Raw genomic sequence first — 17,502 nt, forward strand, 5'->3', positions numbered from 1 at the left:
CTGGGGCACTGCACTGGAAATACTGATCCAGACTAAACAGAACCAATCAGGAACACATCTATATTAAGACAATGTTTTAATGACCCCTTTAAGGTGAGCTCTGGTGTTATAAGAGATATTAGTTTCTAATTACAACATGGAACACCAGATGAATGCCAGTGCACATGGATGAACAGAACAGGGGCCAGATTAACGATGACCTACTCTCATAGGGTGGATGTCTGCATAGGGAGGCTTCCCTTCGGCCATCTCTATCGCGGTGATGCCCAAAGACCAGATGTCAGCCACACAGTTGTAGCCAATTTCCTGTATGACCTCAGGAGCCATCCAGAAGGGTGTCCCGATCACAGTGTTGCGCTTTGCCATGGTGTCCTAGCAGAGGAGAGGGGAGAGGGAGTCAGGGACTGTGCAGGGGGAGCTCACTGCCGTGTTCCACCAAGCTGCAGCCTCACAGTCCGCCTCCTGCAGAGCTAAAAGCTTTTCTGCGTTACAGCTGCCTTCAGGGAGTGTCCTCCGTACCAAATGCTTCTTCAAAAACACTCATGAGGGACAAATGTGTTTTCACACAAGCTTAGACAGCACAGCAGAAAAGGAACCCTGTTCAGCGAAAAACAAAACCTCTTTTACTTGTCAAATCCTGAACTGCACTCCCTCAGTTTCAGACTTATAGGAGCCAGGCTCTTTATTTCTCCAGGGTGCAAGAAAGTTGATTTGTGAAGAAGAAATGCTCTTCTCAAACCAATGTTTTCCCCACATTTTCTTTCTGCAAAGATAACTTTAAAGAAATGAAACTGCATTTTGGCCTGTCAGTGGGGTGTGAAGTGGGTGTTTAGGAATTTCAGCAGCATTAACCGAACACACAGGAGCCCTGGGTGTCAGTGTTCTCCTGGAACGACTCCGGAGGTGCGACAGGCCGTACCGTCAGTTGTCCTGCCACACCAAAGTCCGCGAGCTTGGCCTGTCCTTCCGAGTTCAGCAGGATGTTTCCAGCCTTGATGTCTCTGTGGATCTTCCTCATGAAGTGCAGGTACTCCAGCCCCTTCAGAGTGGACTGCAGGATGGTGGCAATCTCATCTTCCGTTAACTGAGAGAAGGACAAGATACAGGGCACGCATGAGAAAAGGGTAGTTTTTATATTCACATTCAGCACAAGGCTGGGGTCATAACTCATTTTTATCGGAAGGTATTAAAGGAATAAAGCAAAATAAAGCAACTAACCGTCTTATTTCTCAGACGAATGATGTCTGAGACAGAACCAGCTCCACAGTACTCCATCACTATCCACAGATCACTGTTCTTGAAGTAACTTCCATAGTATCTCACCACATGTGGACTGCAAATACAAGAGACTTCCTTTTAGGGGAATGAATTCTGACTTACAGGCTTTCAGTCATAATCCCACAGACAGCAACTTTGCACTGTTGCCAAGACATTGCCATTTAGACAAGAAAAACAATCACATCATATCTATCTAAAGAAATTCAAGAAGGAAGAGAATTAAAATAGGTGAAAAGAAAAACATTCTGGTATAAATTCACAAACCCCCTTACAATCCTCCACATACCATTGTAGGAGACACTGGGTGGTGATGGACAAAAAAAAAAGGTGAAATGGTACTTTTGTGCTAATAATAACCACAACAATTAATAACACGTTTTCAGCAACTGAGCTACAAAAAGCCACAAAAACAAAATCGACCTTGTGATTAGAATGCAACTGCTGAATGCGATTGCTGTGCTTTGGGGGGAAACTAGACATTGCTTACCTGTTGCACTGCTGCATTATAGAGATCTCCTTAATGATTTCCTGAAGGTCTGACTCCACAGGAACCTGCTTGATTGCCACAATCTCTCCGGTTTCTTTATAGTTAGCTTTGAACACGCTGCCATAGGACCTGGCCAACAGGAGAGAGAGAGGAAGTCGGACAGTCAGAACCCTGCTTTGCTCAGAAAGGCATCTACTTCCATTATTTAAAGGCTTATTTCTGGAATGATTTTCATAAGCAGCGTCTCACTGTGCTTTAATTTCCCATTCTTCCTTGGACCTATTTTCCTGTGGTGCAGCTGACACCAGTGAGGGTTTTTTTTAATCACTCAGCTATTTCTACAAGTGAATATGGGACATGTAGGGTTAATTCCATTATCTGTCCTAGAATAAGTGAGAATCTCTGCTGGTTCCCCATGGATTCATGTGTGCAGCTCACAGGAACTCCCACCTCACAGCCACTTCATACACAATACAAATATTTTTACACACCGACAAGGAGTCTTTTAAAAACTTTTAAAAACTCCTTTAATCCGAATCATCTCTGTAGACATCAAAGAGACTAAGACCTTTCACTCATTTCTAAGTAGGTCACAAATCTCCTTTAATTAGGAATGAACCGCATTTCCCTGTAACGGCAGGTCCTCAACCTTGATTTCTTTGTCTTGTTTCTTGTAAAGTGACAGCTGGCGGACAACCAGAGTGGCGTGAGGTGGGCGTTTCCGACTCACTGGGGAGATGCTGTCTGCCGGCAGCATGGTGCCGGAAGCCGAGAGCATGTTAAGAAACAGGAAGGACACAGCACTGCTGAACCTGAGCGGAAGAGATGGCGTGTGGCAGGCCCACGGCCTGGGGCCCCTCCTCTCTGTGTACAGAAATAGACAACTCTAAAAAGCAGAGTGAGGCAACTTCCACTGCACAGACAGCAGGTGGCCTCCACACTGAATACACTGCAGTGGAGCCTGAACCCTCAGTACAGCACAGAGTAGACCTCAAAACTCCCTGCACATTGCAGAGGCCCAGTTTGCAGACAGGCAGTGAGCAAGAGGCCTTCTGGGCAGTGGAAATCAGAGATGTGGAAAACAGAGATGGGATTATGTGTGTTTATAAAAAAAAATACAAATACACATTGTAGGAAAATACCTTAGTTTCCTAAACCAGGTTTCATTAGCAGAATTAACGACAGATTGGTCACAGTTGGAAGAGGCACCCAGTGTGGTAAACTTAGAATGCTAAATAAACTACACTCTATAGGCTGGACTGCTCTGCCTTACAACTGCTTTCTCTCACCTGTGGTCGCACCAGAAAAAGCGCAGTTTAAATAGGGCCTGTGATTAACTAGACGGGTTTTAGTGCAAAACAACACTTCACTGCAGACTGGATTGTGAATGCAAAGCATAAAATACCACCCTTTACTCTTTCCGACTCAATACAAATCAGAATCAAAGAAAACTGCACTCAGAACCTCAGTCTCGCACAGTCTGCAGGGCCTGACACAGACACTCAGCAGAAGGCCACCCTTTACGCCAAGGGGGTGGAGATCTTGTGTGAAAAGGGGGTAACAGGGCTGGATACCACGCTAAAACAGCCACATGGTGCTTACCCCTCTCCCAGCTTCTCCAGGATGTCAAACACTTCCTCTGGCTGTTTGGTTAAACTGTCTTCACTCAGCCTCTTGAACTGCCTGCAGAGGAAAGAGTCAGAGAGCTGTGGGGATGCCTTTTTTCAGGAATTCCCACATCTTACACACAAACTAATAGCATTAAATATAACTGGCATACACAAAAAAATCATTTAGCTGATGCCAGGCCCAAGGCAACATACAGTACAATGAACAAACAATGAAAAGACAATATGCTAAAAATACATCAGGCAGAGACATTTATACAGAATACTGGTTAATGCAGCAGAACTCAAGAAGATACAATAATCTCTACTACAGTATGTAGTGACACAAAAGCAATGCAGCACAAGGTACAGAAAAGACAGGGAAGAGCAATGGGCTCTGACATTGCTGGTGTGAGAGAAGGTCCCACCTTTTCAGTTTTCAAGGTTTCATAGTTTATGTAAAGATTATGGTAATCTCTTTTTTAAGTAGCGATTAAAAGGACCATTTGTCTTTTTCCCCTCATGGGCTTCCCTCACACGTAGTCCTTTGAAATCTTTCTATTCGTCTGCTATGGTGCACAGCTCTTTTTCCACCTGCATTTGCCTTGTCTCAATTGTTGGGTTGCTTCTGCTTTTGATGACAAAGTTTCCTTCAAAGTAATCAGTTATCTTTACAGCATTTCAGGCTGTGTTGCGTTTAAACATATGCTCGTCCTACCAACTCAAAGGGGTTACAAAGCTTAATATTAAGCAAGCAGAGCTGACCGAATACAGCACTGCAGATGGCAATCAATGAGTTTGGAAGACCAACAACAGCGATCTGAGATGAGTGTAATAATTTGCCTCCTCTACTGCAGGGTCAGTCAGGCCTTTAGCTGGGTGGCACCATCTTACCATCTCAAGAAACCAGGCTGCTCTGTTCTGTTCATGCCCTCTCTCCTTGCGTGCCAACACACAGGCAGATTACAGTGTCGCCTGCTACAGTGCGACTAGATCTCCAGCAGCTATCATGCGACTGTAAACTGTACTCTTACAAACATACTGGAGGCAGCCTGTTAAGAATTTCAAGAGAAAATGAGAAACCATTCCCTTCAGACCTTCAGCTGCCACACTCATTTCATTTTGTCACTCCTCGCGTTTTAGGGTGCTGATGACATAAAGGGATTTACAAAATCTACTGGATTGGAGAACCTAGATTACTGCATTTGGGGACCCCAGTACTAGAATTCATTGAACCCCTTGTTTGTGTCTTTTGTAGAATTGGAAATCCCCGGGGGGGGGGGGGAACAGACGATGTTGGCCTTTTTGTGGGTTCACCGGCGATGGGCATTTAAAAGAGCGACCGTGTTAACTCTTGCTGTTGCTGGATTTAAATGGAAAGTCTCATTTCAGGACAGCCCAAAGCAGCTTTATCCCTTGTCTGTGATTACCCAGGGCAGTAACTTACCCAGGTCTGTGAAACTTTCTGAGGCACAGCAGAGCATTCAACAGACACATTCAAGGCTCTACACTCTGTACGGAGCACCGCTGCCTGAGAACTCCCCAGGCACTGTTCTCGGAAAGCTGCGAGACAATCTCAATGGGAAGCCTTCATGGCAATCAAGGAAGCGGACGCTTCTGCTGGGGCTGGAGGGCCCCGATAGCACAAGGCCAACGGCTGCCCCTAGGATCCCTGCCACAGCACAGAGTGGGCAGGGCTGATAAGACCGGCTCATCCTCATTGCACAATGCGTGGAGGGGCCCAGCCCCTGGCGCACACCACACCCCTCCGTCACCGATAAGGCAGAAGATGAGGGGAGAAGACAAGGCCGTCTCCGGCAGGAAGGGGCTTAGCTCCTGCCCTGTCCTGCAGACTGGTGGGACTCCGACAGCTGCTTGTCTTTCCGGGGTATGATGCCTAGGGAGGGGCGGGAGCACAGGACAGCACTGCGCTCTCCCCCGGGGAGCTAGAGGACCACAAGCACCTCAATGTCTGTCTCAGAGAAAACAAACATTTTGAAGTGGTTTATAACATTTTCTCTTTCAGGTATTCAACAGCATTTAAAAACCCCGGTTATATACTTTTTATACTTTTTTAAATCCCCTTTATGTATTTTGATCACTTCCTATCTTTGATCTCCCTGTCGAACCCCAGACGTTGACTCAGCTCTGACAGCCTTGCTGCAACATGCAGAGAGGTTGGGGGGGGCGGGAGAGACGAGGGGAAGAGCGTCCAGGAGCAGGAGCCCGTCAGCGCATGCGGAGCATTCCAGTGCAGGCGTGCAAGCAGGGACTGGCCCGGGACAGCCAGCCACGCTCCCCGCCTCCCACAGGAGCCAGCAGCTCTCGGCACCCTAGTCAGAGCAGAGGCAGACAACGAGCATTTCCCAGTGCTGGTGATGGCAAGGGGCTGCTTTCAGTCTCCACTTCCTTAACCCTTTATCTGCCAGTGGGCCAAACAGAGCAGAGGTCTCCCAATTACTCTACTTCGCACGATTTATCCAAGGTGACCTATCGGAAATTAGATGACCTATACACAGTGCTTTTCACAGATCGGCAGCAACCTAAGGCACCTGGTGGTCCGACCCTCTTTAGTAACCAACTGAAGTCTCTGCAAAAGATTCCTGGGCAGCTCTTCAGCACAGACAGAGCTCCTTTTCCCTCTGTAATCAATATACTAATAACCATGCAAAGACACAAAGAGAGGCTTGTGCCACCAGCTTGTAACAGATGGGACTGGGGGGCCTTCAGTTTCTCTTTCCCTGAAGCAGAACTTAAGAGAAACCAATCGGTTCCTAAACACACCGGACACCCCACTAAGCAAAATGCGTCCCACATCATTTCCTAATTTCCCCTTCAAGCACAACGATGCCAACCTCGAGACCGATGTGTCTCAACCACCCAGGCGAGCAGAGAAGGTCTGGCATAAGCTGAAAGCCCTTCACATTAAAGAGGAAGCTACGAAAAATTCCTGCCCTGGTTTAAACCAGGAGTTTCAGAAACATTTCTCTCAAATCTGCGGCCAGTTCAATTTCACAACAGCGTAACACGCAGAGCTGGTCTGCACACCGACATCTTGAGTGAGATTACTGGTATTGCTGTCTAAGCCATTACAGTTTACTCAATTTACTCTGTTACTCATTCCTTACAGCCATTTTTCTGTTATAAAAAATGATAGAAAGACATACCCCAACTTTTACAGACAGAACAGCAGAAAACTGTTTAAACCATTCCTGACCCCTCTCTAGTAAGATCTGGACACAAAGACAGACATGTTCTGTAGCTCCATGCAACAGCAACAACAAAAGGTAATATTCCTTTTTTCTTCCTTTAAATTTGAAGTCTGACAGAGCACAAATGGTTAATTTACAGCAGGCACACGAACGGGAAGAACGTGTACAGCAATACATTTTCGCAGCAGAAGGGACTACTTCTGCAATTCTAACACCAGGCTACTGCGACATCCCTCGACAGCCTGTGTCCCAGGCTAAAGGGCACAACCAGAATCTGGGGGAAAATCTTCAGGTACAGTCAGAGCAGGGGGACCCTGGCTGCTTGTCGCTGTGCCAGTGTTCCCAGAACACTCCTGCTGACTCCTGACACGATGCCGGCCATTAAAACAGAAACGGAGACAATCACCCAGGTCACGTACCATACAGTGTGGAGCCAAAGACCTGCAGGGCTACAGCTTGTGAGCACAGAGAGCACAGCTTTGCTCCCATCAAAACTGTTTACGTAGAACTGATACTGAAAGAGTCCAAGCTAATGGGGCTTTATGTTATTTGAGATTGAGCCAGATGGAGCCAGTGTGCTTGTCCATGATTGCTGTTACAAACAGGTGGGTCTCTAGACTGTCTTACAGCAGGGGTCTCCAACCCTGGTTCTAGAGACCCCAGTCCAATCTGTATTCTGTAAATTTTACCTTGAAGGACAAAATTAAGAGAGTTTCCGCAATAGAACAAGTTCTCTTTCAACTTCTGATCACTCAGTTTTTGGAATCAATTACTATACTGTACAATACAGTACATGTCTAATATACGTCTTACAGACCACCTTAAATCTCTCTTCTTTTAAAGGAATACACACAGATCATTGATCAATTAAGCACGTAATGTGCTCAGCAAAGGGAATCGGAATCTGGCAGCATCTTTGGATGCTGACTGGTACTTAGATTTTTGTTTCCAATCATTTCTGAATTAATTTAACAATTCACTTGTTAAACTGATAAAAGCGGGACTGGTACAGATATGTAGAAGGTGATGGCTGTCTAGGACCAGGGTTAGAGACGAGCTGAACCGCCTTCAAGCGACACAGAGCTGCGAGACTCGAGGCTTCATCGGGTTTTCTTCTGACAGCTCCCTGCATTTCCTGCTTTCAAAAAAGTTTGTTGCGCCTCCGTCATACCGCTAACAACAGTTAAATTCAGTCACGTCTCCTGCGCGAACCTCGGACTGAAACCGCACAGTTTTCACACACGAGTTTACACTTCAACCCGCTCCATCGCACTCGGTCACAGACCGGTCCTGTAAGGTACAAAAACCAGAAGAAAACTCGAGCTGCTGCGTATGTCAGTTTCCGTATTTCTGCCGAGACAGAAGCGCAGCCGCTGTGACTAACGCACTCCCAGACAGGGGAGGCAAAGACGCCTCCGGCTGTTCTGAAACAAGACTTTTCGTTTAAATCCAGCAACAACACGAGTTAACACGGTCGCTCTTTCAAATGCCCATCGCCGGTGAACTAACGAAAAGGCCAACATCGTCCGTTCCCCCCCGGAGAGTCCCGGCGCAGCGGGAGTTCCCATTTCTAGAAGAGCAAGCACCTGGCCATCCTTTCAGGCAGGAACGGGCGCCGTGGGCAGCCCGACAGTGGGCAGTTCTGCCCCGACAGGGCCTGTGGCCCCCTGCGGGTGTGAGCGCCTACCTGCGCGGGTGGTGCCGGAGCTGCACCGTCTCCATGGTGGCCGGGCTCTGCGCTCCTTCCGCCCTCGTGCTGCTTCCCCCGCCGCGCACACGGAGCGCGGATGAGCCGAGCCCGTCAGGCGGCGCGCGCGGCTCGGGGCACCGGCTCGCTATTGTCTCGCACGCCGCGCGGCGCTTCCCTCCAGCCCCGGCTGCAAAAAACGCACAGTAAAGCCCCCTGACAGCTGCTTTTAAGCGCTTTTAAGCTCCATCTCCCAGCTGCAGCTCCGCTCTCGGCTTGTGTCACGGGCTGGCTCGACGTCCCCTGTCTCCCACTCACTTGCTCGCTCAGTCCCCCTGCAGCTTCTCGCCCGAGTCTGAACTCTTTCTTTCTCCGTCCTTCCGCCTGCCTGACAGCTGAGACAGGAAACCTGCCCACGGGTGCTCGGCAGGCGTGGGGCGGGCCGTCTGGGGACAGGACACAGCCGCACCGCCGCAGTGCGGCGGGTAGGGGGCGCTGGTCCTGGGGCTGAGGACTGCAACACCTGACTCGTGTGCCGCGCGCCCATTAGCAGATGGTCGCCAGTAATACCGCAAAGCCACGAGGTGTGGAAGAAATCTTAAATGACTTGACTGAAGATCCCATTGCTAAAAGTGAGATGCTCTGCTTGCCAGCTCGTACATTACAAGGTTACAGCTGTACTTAGTATCACGGAGAAGTGCACTGTCTTGAATTATTTTGCAGAAAACGTTATACAATGTATTTGTCAGGCTTTGCCCAAAAAAAAACAATACACAGACTGCACTACTGAAAAGCATCGCTTACTTCAGCCAATCATTTCAAGTGTCTTAATCTTTATTGTACATTAACAGTGCCAGCAGAACTCTGTAGCAAGTTGGAACCCAAGTCATGACGTACCACAAGGGGCTCCGAGAACTGAGCCCTTTCAGAAACAAGTTCCCCTGGTCCTACAGAGTCCTTCCATACAGCCCAACTGACACACCAGCACCAGGCTGAGCCGCAGAGTTAAACAGTAAAACCACTGAGGGGTTTCCATTCTGCTTGCCGGCAGCTACGGAGACCAGAAGACAGACTCTCGTGTGGCTCCAGCCAGGCCTGCAACACACCCTGTTTAATTGTTCTTGTGATCCAGCCAAACAGTCTGTGCTAAAGATAATCTCACTCCTGGGAGAAGGGGTATTCTGCAGCCTTCAGTCAGTGGACCTTAGAAACAGCTCTACTGTTATCGATGGGAACAGCACTGCTGTTGCAGTCAGATCTCCATCCTCCTTTAATGAGACTGGCTGTTAACAGCTCCATTATGGATATGGTGACTTTACTGGGAACATTCAATTTCTGGTTCGATCAGATAAATTAATGAGAAAATGTCTTTGTAAATTTGCCTGAAGTGGAGTCAGTCTGGTGTTGCATATGTCCAAAGTAAAATGTAAAACAAAATCCCAAACCTCACAACTGTGTTTAAAGAAACAGTTTATTATATTGTGTAAGGGCATACGCAGAACCCGAGCTCAGAGGTGACAGTACAGTCGACATCAACGAATCATCACAGGATCGCCAAGGTGCAGGAAATTCTGACCCAGAGGGGACAGCAGGGCTTGACCTGGAAGAGGAGGAGGAAGTGGTTAACTGGCCACACTGACCAGGTCCAGTCACAGCTCTGGTGCCAAAAGCACATCTTCCTAACTGCTAGGACCTCATGCAATAACTCACATTGCCAAGAAGCATGCCACTCCTGCAACAAGACCACACTCTGTGACAGCAAGGTAGGGCATCAGAGTGCTTCAGCAGGAACAATCACAGTAAAAACTCACTTCTGCTTATTTGCCTGAAGGCCTGACGCTCTCAAACACACCAGCTTCCCTCATCGCCTCGAACTCCTTCATAGCGTCATATCGCTTATAGAAATCTGCATACGCCTGTTTCCTGGGATCTGCTACTGTGAACTGGGGAGAGAGAAACTTGTCACTTTAAGGAGAATCAGTCATGTATCATGTATACATCCACAAGAGGAAAGAAAAAGAACAGTCCCCATAATTCAGGTGTGATTTCTTGGCTACACACTACACACTCTGTCTGGGTTTAAATCAACAGCATTGAATCAAAAGCACAAAAACACAAGAACAAAGTCTGCAAAATGGGGCGGACACCTAGTTCATTTTGTTCTCATTAGTCCCAGGGCCTCTGACAAAGTGTCTCTTGTTCTCTGTTTTGAATTAATATCCTTTGCCCTGGTTTGTTTTGCTGTTGATTCTGAAGAGGTCCCGTCTTTGAAGACTTTGAATATCTCCCTCAGTCCTCTGTTTGGGACTAAGAAGATTTAGCTCCTTTACCTTATCAGAGCACAAAAACAAAGTTTGCAAAATGGGGCAGACAGTTACAGGCATTTTTCTAGCCTTTAACTGCATCTCTACTTCTCTGGACTGACTGCAGCAAAGGTTTTATAACTTGGTGACCGCATTTATACACTAATCTAACTGGAAATCTAATAGTGGAAACTGTAGGGAAATGGATTGGAAAATTGAGAACAGGGCTCACTCTCACACACAAAGGGATGTGGGAGTCTGGACAAGCTGACCAGTCATATTGCTGTTCAATAACCCTGAATCTATGCAGGAATGACCAGACCTTTCTATTAATGAGCTACACGTGCCCAATTGAGATTGATGGGCTGAATGGCCTCTTCTCACTTGTAACTCGTGCTCTTTACTGCAGCCAAGAACATCACTTCAGGCCTTATTAGAGACACCATACAAGGCCCAGGCGAATAAAAAGAAGAGCTCATTCGCTACGGACATTGAATTCCTTCCTTTGACGCTGTTGCCGTATAGGCAGGACGGGCCACAGATACTTGAGAGAATAACCCTGTCTCCCATGCTACAGATTTCAATGACTGAGCACATAAAAGTGGAGCAGGCCCAGGTCCTCGAGGGGCCAGGGCCCCAAATCCCGCGGCAGGGCAGGCAGGCCGTCCCGCTCTCACCTTGAAGACTGCGGCAGTGGACAGGGCCAAGATGAAGGCGATGGGCAGGTGGAACCGCAGGCGCCTGGCGAGGAGGCCGCGCATGGCGGGCTTGGGCAGGGCTCCGACCGGCATTGTGGGATCTCTAGCAATCACAGACAATCACTGGCACAGCGTGTCATCACACACACACACGGAGAGCTCGGTCGATTAGCAACTGGCTTCTTTTACAGCTCATGTTGTCAAGAATAAGAAGAGCTACACGAAATGTGAAACTAAGAACCTCCCTCGCTCTCTAAACACTCGTATCTGCTTTAAGCAGGCTTATTCCGTACGCTGTATTTTCTCAAGAAATCAGTGAGGCTTTGGAGACTTTCGCAGCCGGCGCCCAGTGTTCAGATGCCCCAGGGCCCTGGCTCCTGCCCTCTCTAGATCACCTCCGACCTGGAGAGACGAGCCACAAGGTGGCCTGCTGGGCAGAGCTGGACACATTAGCACAGTTCATTGCTACACTAGTATTCTGAGTTTTACCTGCATCTCTTTCTGAACTTCATGCAACTTCTCATCGGTTTATGAACTCAGATACTATAGTTATTACTCTTCGGGTCTCGCTAAATCTTTCTTTTTTGACTTCCGAACGCACTTGCAGCAAGCGTCATTTCACACGGACACTTCAGGGATACAGTCACTTTCGCGCATTTAAAACTACGCATTTCTGTGTTTGTGGAGAAAAGCAGCTTCAGAAGAAGGTAAAAATCTATAAAGGAACCCGAGTGTTTTATGACGAAACTCCGTTTGTATTTATATTACAGAAGGCATAACGAGGAAGCAAGTCGTTTTAACTTCAGGAAGAAGGCAAAGAAAAAGCCTAGATTTCGACATAACTGCGTGTAAATAATCTTTCATTAGTTTAAGAAGAAAACATTAGACGGTGTTTTCAATAGGCATGCTTTCGTATTTCATTAAAACCCATGCTCCGAGATTACATTATCATTAATTATTCTACCGGTTTTTGCGGATGTTACGGTGACCTACCGGGCTCCTTCCGTAAAAACAGAAAGGCAAAAACAGGATTAACGACATGAAAAGCAGCTCAGTTTACATTTAAGGGGTTGAGTCTTTATAAACTGCATCATTTTATAAATTATTTCAACAAACGTTTTAATTCTGAACTCACCTGACGAAGACACGACCTTCACCGAACACGCAGAAGACTGGATGAAGCTACGGAGCCCGGCGACGGACAAACCGCACCCACAGGCGCTTGAGTACGGTGGCTGAAGAGCCACAAACAGCACCAGCGCCGGTCAGTCAGCAAGTTTATTTTACACCTAAGGGGAAACAGGGATACAGGAGACTGTGCGTTTACGATTCATCGTCAGCTCGTTCTTCCTAAAATGCACATGAGATTATTTTCCGGCATTCAAAGAGGAGTCGGGACGCAATAGCACAGCATGAGTTTGTAATTGGAATTTTAATATAGAACTGTAACTCGGAGCGATCTTATTGAGTAGCTTATAACATTAGAAAGTATATTCAAATGCTAAATGCTTGGACTGTGCATCCACTAATTGCAGTTTAGATTTTTTTTCCTTTTACAAAACAGATTTACGAAATAATCCGTAAAATACTTGATGCTTTTAGGAAGGGACATCATTGATAAACTTCATTTTTTTAAGAGACCACAGTGTGGCGGAAGAGAGCCGGTTGCTCACGCTGTGCGTGAAGTGGGAAACTTGGCCAGCGCTCCAAACTACGGAAGAAACGAAACTGAAATATTACACCGGCTGAAAGCAGGCCAGCTGTGCCGGGGTGTCAGCACACGGAGCAGGGCAGCGGCGTGGCCGGGCTGTGCTGCAGAGCTAAAGGCAGATATTGTGCGCTATCTCGGGTCCGTTTGGAGATGCCCGTTTTGCCCACCAGGGAAGGCAGGCCGACCCGCTGACCCCTCATCCCGCAGAGCAACACGCACAGAGCCTCAGACAAGCGGCTCGTCCCGGCTCGACATCAGCAGGCTGTTACCGGTAAGGCTCCCCCTTTGTCCTCCTTCGGCTTTACTGCCCGTCCGAGCCGGCGCGGCACTGACAGAACCGGGCGCTGTGTTGCAGCGGCGCAGGCGACCCGGCTCGGTTTGGACGCCATGCCCCAGAAGAGGCGCTCCTCGCCGTCCGTAGCGCAGCTGAAACAAGCCGGCAACGACTGCTTCAGGACCGGGCAGTACGGCGAGGCGGCCTCCCTTTACTCCCGGGCCATCCAGCTCCAGGAGAGCTCAGGTGAGGGTCCGGTCGCGCACCAGGTTTGAATCGGCGGCCCGTCTCTGCGCCCGTGGCGCTGGCCTTGCGGGGAGTCTTTCCGGGACCATTAACTGCTCCTCTGGCCTAGATGGAGGTTTCTAGAAGTGCAGAGGCTGCCTCCCTGCCGGTAACAGGGCCGCCCGATCATTTCCCGGCGTGAAAGCGAGGGTCCGGAGCTATATGACACCGGGAATATCCGATGAAAGCGCTCGATGTCGTTAGCACACGAGTGAATCCCTGAGCTGCTGACCTAGTTAAGTCTTGTCCCACTCTCATAATACAGAGCCGGAGCCCCAGTCCAGTTACTCTTACAGGCCAGGACAAATCGCCCCCTATTCAAAGATCAGGAGCACCTATTGGGCCGGCAGCGTTTCCAAGAAGGAAACACTGATCCTTGGGGGCTAAAGGATATTCTGATTTTTGTTGCGATTGGTATCTATTACCTAATTGACCACCCGTCCTGTTTACCTGTTTAACTGAGCTCAGATAAACCAGAGTTCAGTCGCCCCAGGTCTTTAGAAATTTAACAGTTACCTGTAAGACCTGTTTCTGGGGTTCCTGTGAGATGTAGTAGTTTATGTTATAACTATAGGTTTAGTATGTATGTACAGCCCCAGACACATGCTCCTGGCAGCCCAGCTGGTCTCAGTGGGACAGACTGCTGCAGGAGGCTTCGTCTCCAGTGGCCTGCAGTCAGGGAGGCCGTGGCTCCTGGGGAGGCAGGGTGCTCTGCACTGCGGTGAACTTGCTGTGTTTCGCATGCTGTGCTGCAGGCCAGCGCAGCGCGGAGGAGCTCAGCATCCTGTACTCCAACCGAGCCGCCAGCTACCTGAAGGATGGGAACTGCGCAGAGTGTGTGAAGGACTGCACCACGTGAGCACACCTGCGAATGTGCCTCCCATCACACACACACTCACACAGCGCGGCCTCCCATCACACACACACTCACACACACACACACACACAGCGCGGCCTTCAGTCTCTCACGCACACAACACAACACAGCACAGCACAGCATAGCCTCCCATCACACACACTCACAGCATAGCCTCCCATCACACACACTCACACACTCCCGTTACACACACACACTCACAGCATAGCCTCCCGTTACACACACACACTCACAGCATAGCCTCCCATTACACACACACACTCACAGCATAGCCTCCCATTACACACACTCACACACTCCCATTACACACACGCACTCACAGCATAGCCTCCCATCTCACACACTCACTCACACTCACACACACAGCCAGCTGCCTGCCGCCCAGCCCCTCACTCTCCCCTCTCCCGGCCCCCAGCTCTCTCAGCCTGGTCCCCTTCGCCATCAAGCCGCTGCTGAGACGTGCGTCCGCCTATGAGGCACTGGAGAGGTACCGGCTCGCCTACGTGGACTACAAGACCGTCCTGCAGGTGGACTGCAGCATCCCCGCGGCGCACGACGGCACCAACAGGTACTCCAGCACGGGGGCCACGCTGCAGGCGCCTGTCCCCAGATCCACAGGGGTTGTTCCGGACCGGATGCACCCTGAGTTCGCACGGATGCGTCTGTTCAGCTTTGTCCTCTTGCTCTTTGGCACAGAATGACAAAGGTGCTGCAAGAGCAGGATGGTCCCAGCTGGAGAGAGAAGCTGCCCCCGATCCCTGCCGTCCCCCTGTCGGTGCGCGAGAGTCTGGCGCAGGCCGCTGCCCCCGTGCCCCCGGGGCAGCAGAACGGCGTCAGCAGCCCAGGTAAGAGACTTGTCGTCCGGCTGCGCCGCACTGACGTGCTCAGTCAAGACACAAATGAGAGGCCATGAAGTATTAGCCTGCTCTGTGAAAGACACGAGGGGAGCTGGGGTGTGCAATATGCAAAAGCCGTTCAGCCTGTCTGCTCCGGCTGGCGGCCATGTGTTGGTCCCGAGCCCCTGTCCGTACGGGAGGAGAGCAGCGTGCCACAGGGCACCTGTGGGGTCCCGGGAGCAGAACCGGCACGCTGCCTGATTCGCTGTCCTGCCTGCAGGCGTCGCGGCCGAGAAGCTGGCGCTGGCGCTGAAGGAGGAGGGCAACGCGCTGGTGAAGAAGGGGGAGCACAGGAAAGCTGCGGAGAAATACTCCGAGAGCCTCAAGCTCAACCCCAGGGAAGCCACGACCTACACGAACAGGTAGGGGGGCCGCACTGTGCCAGCGAGGTGGGCAGTCGGAATAAGAGCCACTTCACGCCTGCCTGAACCCGTGTCTCTGTCTCCACTGCGCAGGGCGCTGTGCTACCTGTCTCTGAAAATGCACAAGGAGGCCGTGCAGGACTGCGGGGAGGCGCTGCGGCTGGACTCCAAGAACATCAAGGCGCTGTACAGAAGAGCTCAGGCCCACAAGCAGCTGAAAGTGAGAATCCCAGCGACCTCATGACTTTCATCACCAAAAAGCAATTTCAGAAAAAACATCGTTAGTCTTGCTGACACGTTCCGAGAGTGTGCGCTGATCCAAAAAAATCAGGCAGTTCTCGCAGGACAGTAAAGTCCTCAAAAATACTTTGATGTATTTTTAACATTCCTATACATCAAAGAAAAATAACATTTATTGGAATTCTGAGTTAATGCACTCGGAATGTACAGCAGAACTCCAAAGCAGTGTAACAGAAAGCAAAGCCTAAGCATGAAAGTTGAATTCCCTTGTCTACTCCAGAGTGATTTCTTCACACTGACAGACCTTTCTCTCCCCTCTCTCAGGACTACAAAGCCTGCACTCGAGACCTCAGCGCCTTACTGAAGATCGAGCCAGGCAACATGGCTGCTCAGAAGCTGCTGCAGGAGGTGCAGAAGACGAAGTGACCCGGCAGCAGGAGCACATCGCCGCCACAGCCTTGACGAGACGCGTCTGAGGCCGCAGTACGACTCCCACTCTAGTCAGGAATCAGTGTCTTGTACATAGGCTTCAAATCATTAGTTTATGAGGCTGGTTTATCAGGGACTTTTCACCAAAAGGGCAATAATGCACTTTATTTTGAAAAAAACTGAAAGCCATATGTAATCAGCTACAGTATGAAGTCTTTTTGTTTGCATAGAAAATATTTAAGAAACCTGAAAACTTCGGTGTAAAAAATCTTGATAAACCTTGATCTGTTATTACTTTATGGAAAGCTTGGGAATTAGGTTAGAAATACTTTAAGACTAAGGAGTGTGGTTTTCTACTGCAAATATCAACCACTGGTTGCAGCTCCTCTGAAAGTGTTAGTCCCACTGCATGCATGGCTCCCTTCTCATCTGGATATCTATGATTAAAAAGTCTGTTTGTACTAAACCGTTTCTGTTCCTGATGTTCTTAGACAGTGTTGCATGTTTTCTTTTACCAAAAGGTATGGCTGGATGGATGATATAATAAGGTGGTCTTGGAACATTTTAAATGCTTTTGTTGCTGGAAGCTATTCTGTCCAGTCTATGAACATTTACCAGTTAAACTGTTACAGAAGGGTATTGTCATTCCTCATGGATGTTTCACAACTTTTCTATTAACACTTTCTATTCTTTCTTGGTGTGCCATAGTAAATTCTTAAGACTATAAACATTTGCAAATCCCTTCTCTACAGTTAGCAGAGAAGACAGGTTTGAGGGTTTTTGTTTTCAAAGCAATACCAATCTCCCTTTTCTGGAAGTTGGGAGAATTTAAAGGCCAGAAGTCTAGCAGGTGATGGCACACGAGAGAGTTGAATATTAGTGCTTCACTGTTCAGAAAATTAACCAGTTACAAAAGCACTGTTCAGTGTTGGAAAAGGAGATATACAGGACCTGTGTGGGAAAGATATCCAGTCTATATGGGTACATTTAATCACAGAAATCCTGGGCACATACCACTGTAGTTAAAGATGGACAAAAATGTTAAGAAATGTTCTTTAAATGCAGTTTATGAGAAGTCTAATGCTATTTCTAGAGTTCAAGTTAAAAAAAGGAAATTGGACTGTGGAAATAAAATAGTCAAATAAGTGAAGAGTAT

General features: G+C 48.7%; 3 protein-coding genes across 3 annotated transcripts in view; 1 reads left to right on the forward strand and 2 right to left on the reverse strand.

Moving 5' to 3' along the window:
• Positions 1-8,656, reverse strand: part of LOC148817775 (serine/threonine-protein kinase 4-like) — a 28,704-nt gene extending 20,048 nt beyond the window's left edge. Inside the window, exons 1-7 of the mRNA XM_088937360.1 lie at positions 8,590-8,656; positions 8,272-8,461; positions 3,368-3,448; positions 1,766-1,894; positions 1,219-1,333; positions 920-1,084; positions 205-372 (exon numbers count right to left, since the gene is read on the reverse strand). Coding sequence (XP_088793486.1) covers positions 205-372; positions 920-1,084; positions 1,219-1,333; positions 1,766-1,894; positions 3,368-3,448; positions 8,272-8,306 — 693 coding nt within the window. The 5' untranslated portion in view covers positions 8,307-8,461; positions 8,590-8,656. The remainder of the gene's footprint in view (positions 1-204; positions 373-919; positions 1,085-1,218; positions 1,334-1,765; positions 1,895-3,367; positions 3,449-8,271; positions 8,462-8,589) is intronic.
• A 1,068-nt stretch (positions 8,657-9,724) lies between these two features.
• Positions 9,725-12,504, reverse strand: cox6c (cytochrome c oxidase subunit 6C). The gene is made up of 4 exons (XM_088937319.1): positions 12,408-12,504; positions 11,252-11,375; positions 10,083-10,214; positions 9,725-9,871 (listed from the first exon to the last, which is right to left on the reverse strand). Exons 2-3 carry the CDS (start codon positions 11,363-11,365, stop codon positions 10,089-10,091), a joined length of 240 nt encoding a protein of 79 aa, XP_088793445.1. The 5' UTR covers positions 11,366-11,375; positions 12,408-12,504; the 3' UTR covers positions 9,725-9,871; positions 10,083-10,088.
• Positions 12,505-12,927: 423 nt separating this feature from the next.
• tomm34 (translocase of outer mitochondrial membrane 34) lies at positions 12,928-16,812 on the forward strand. Its single transcript, XM_088937774.1, has 8 exons — positions 12,928-13,254; positions 13,339-13,503; positions 14,298-14,397; positions 14,835-14,987; positions 15,116-15,264; positions 15,536-15,677; positions 15,771-15,897; positions 16,242-16,812. Exons 2-8 carry the CDS (start codon positions 13,371-13,373, stop codon positions 16,341-16,343), a joined length of 906 nt encoding a protein of 301 aa, XP_088793900.1. The 5' UTR covers positions 12,928-13,254; positions 13,339-13,370; the 3' UTR covers positions 16,344-16,812.
• Positions 16,813-17,502: the final 690 nt, after the last annotated feature.

The sequence above is a fragment of the Atractosteus spatula genome, chromosome 19 (genome assembly GCF_055471065.1).
Source record: "Atractosteus spatula isolate fAtrSpa1 chromosome 19, fAtrSpa1.hap1, whole genome shotgun sequence".
In the NCBI taxonomy this organism is placed as follows: domain Eukaryota; kingdom Metazoa; phylum Chordata; class Actinopteri; order Semionotiformes; family Lepisosteidae; genus Atractosteus; species Atractosteus spatula.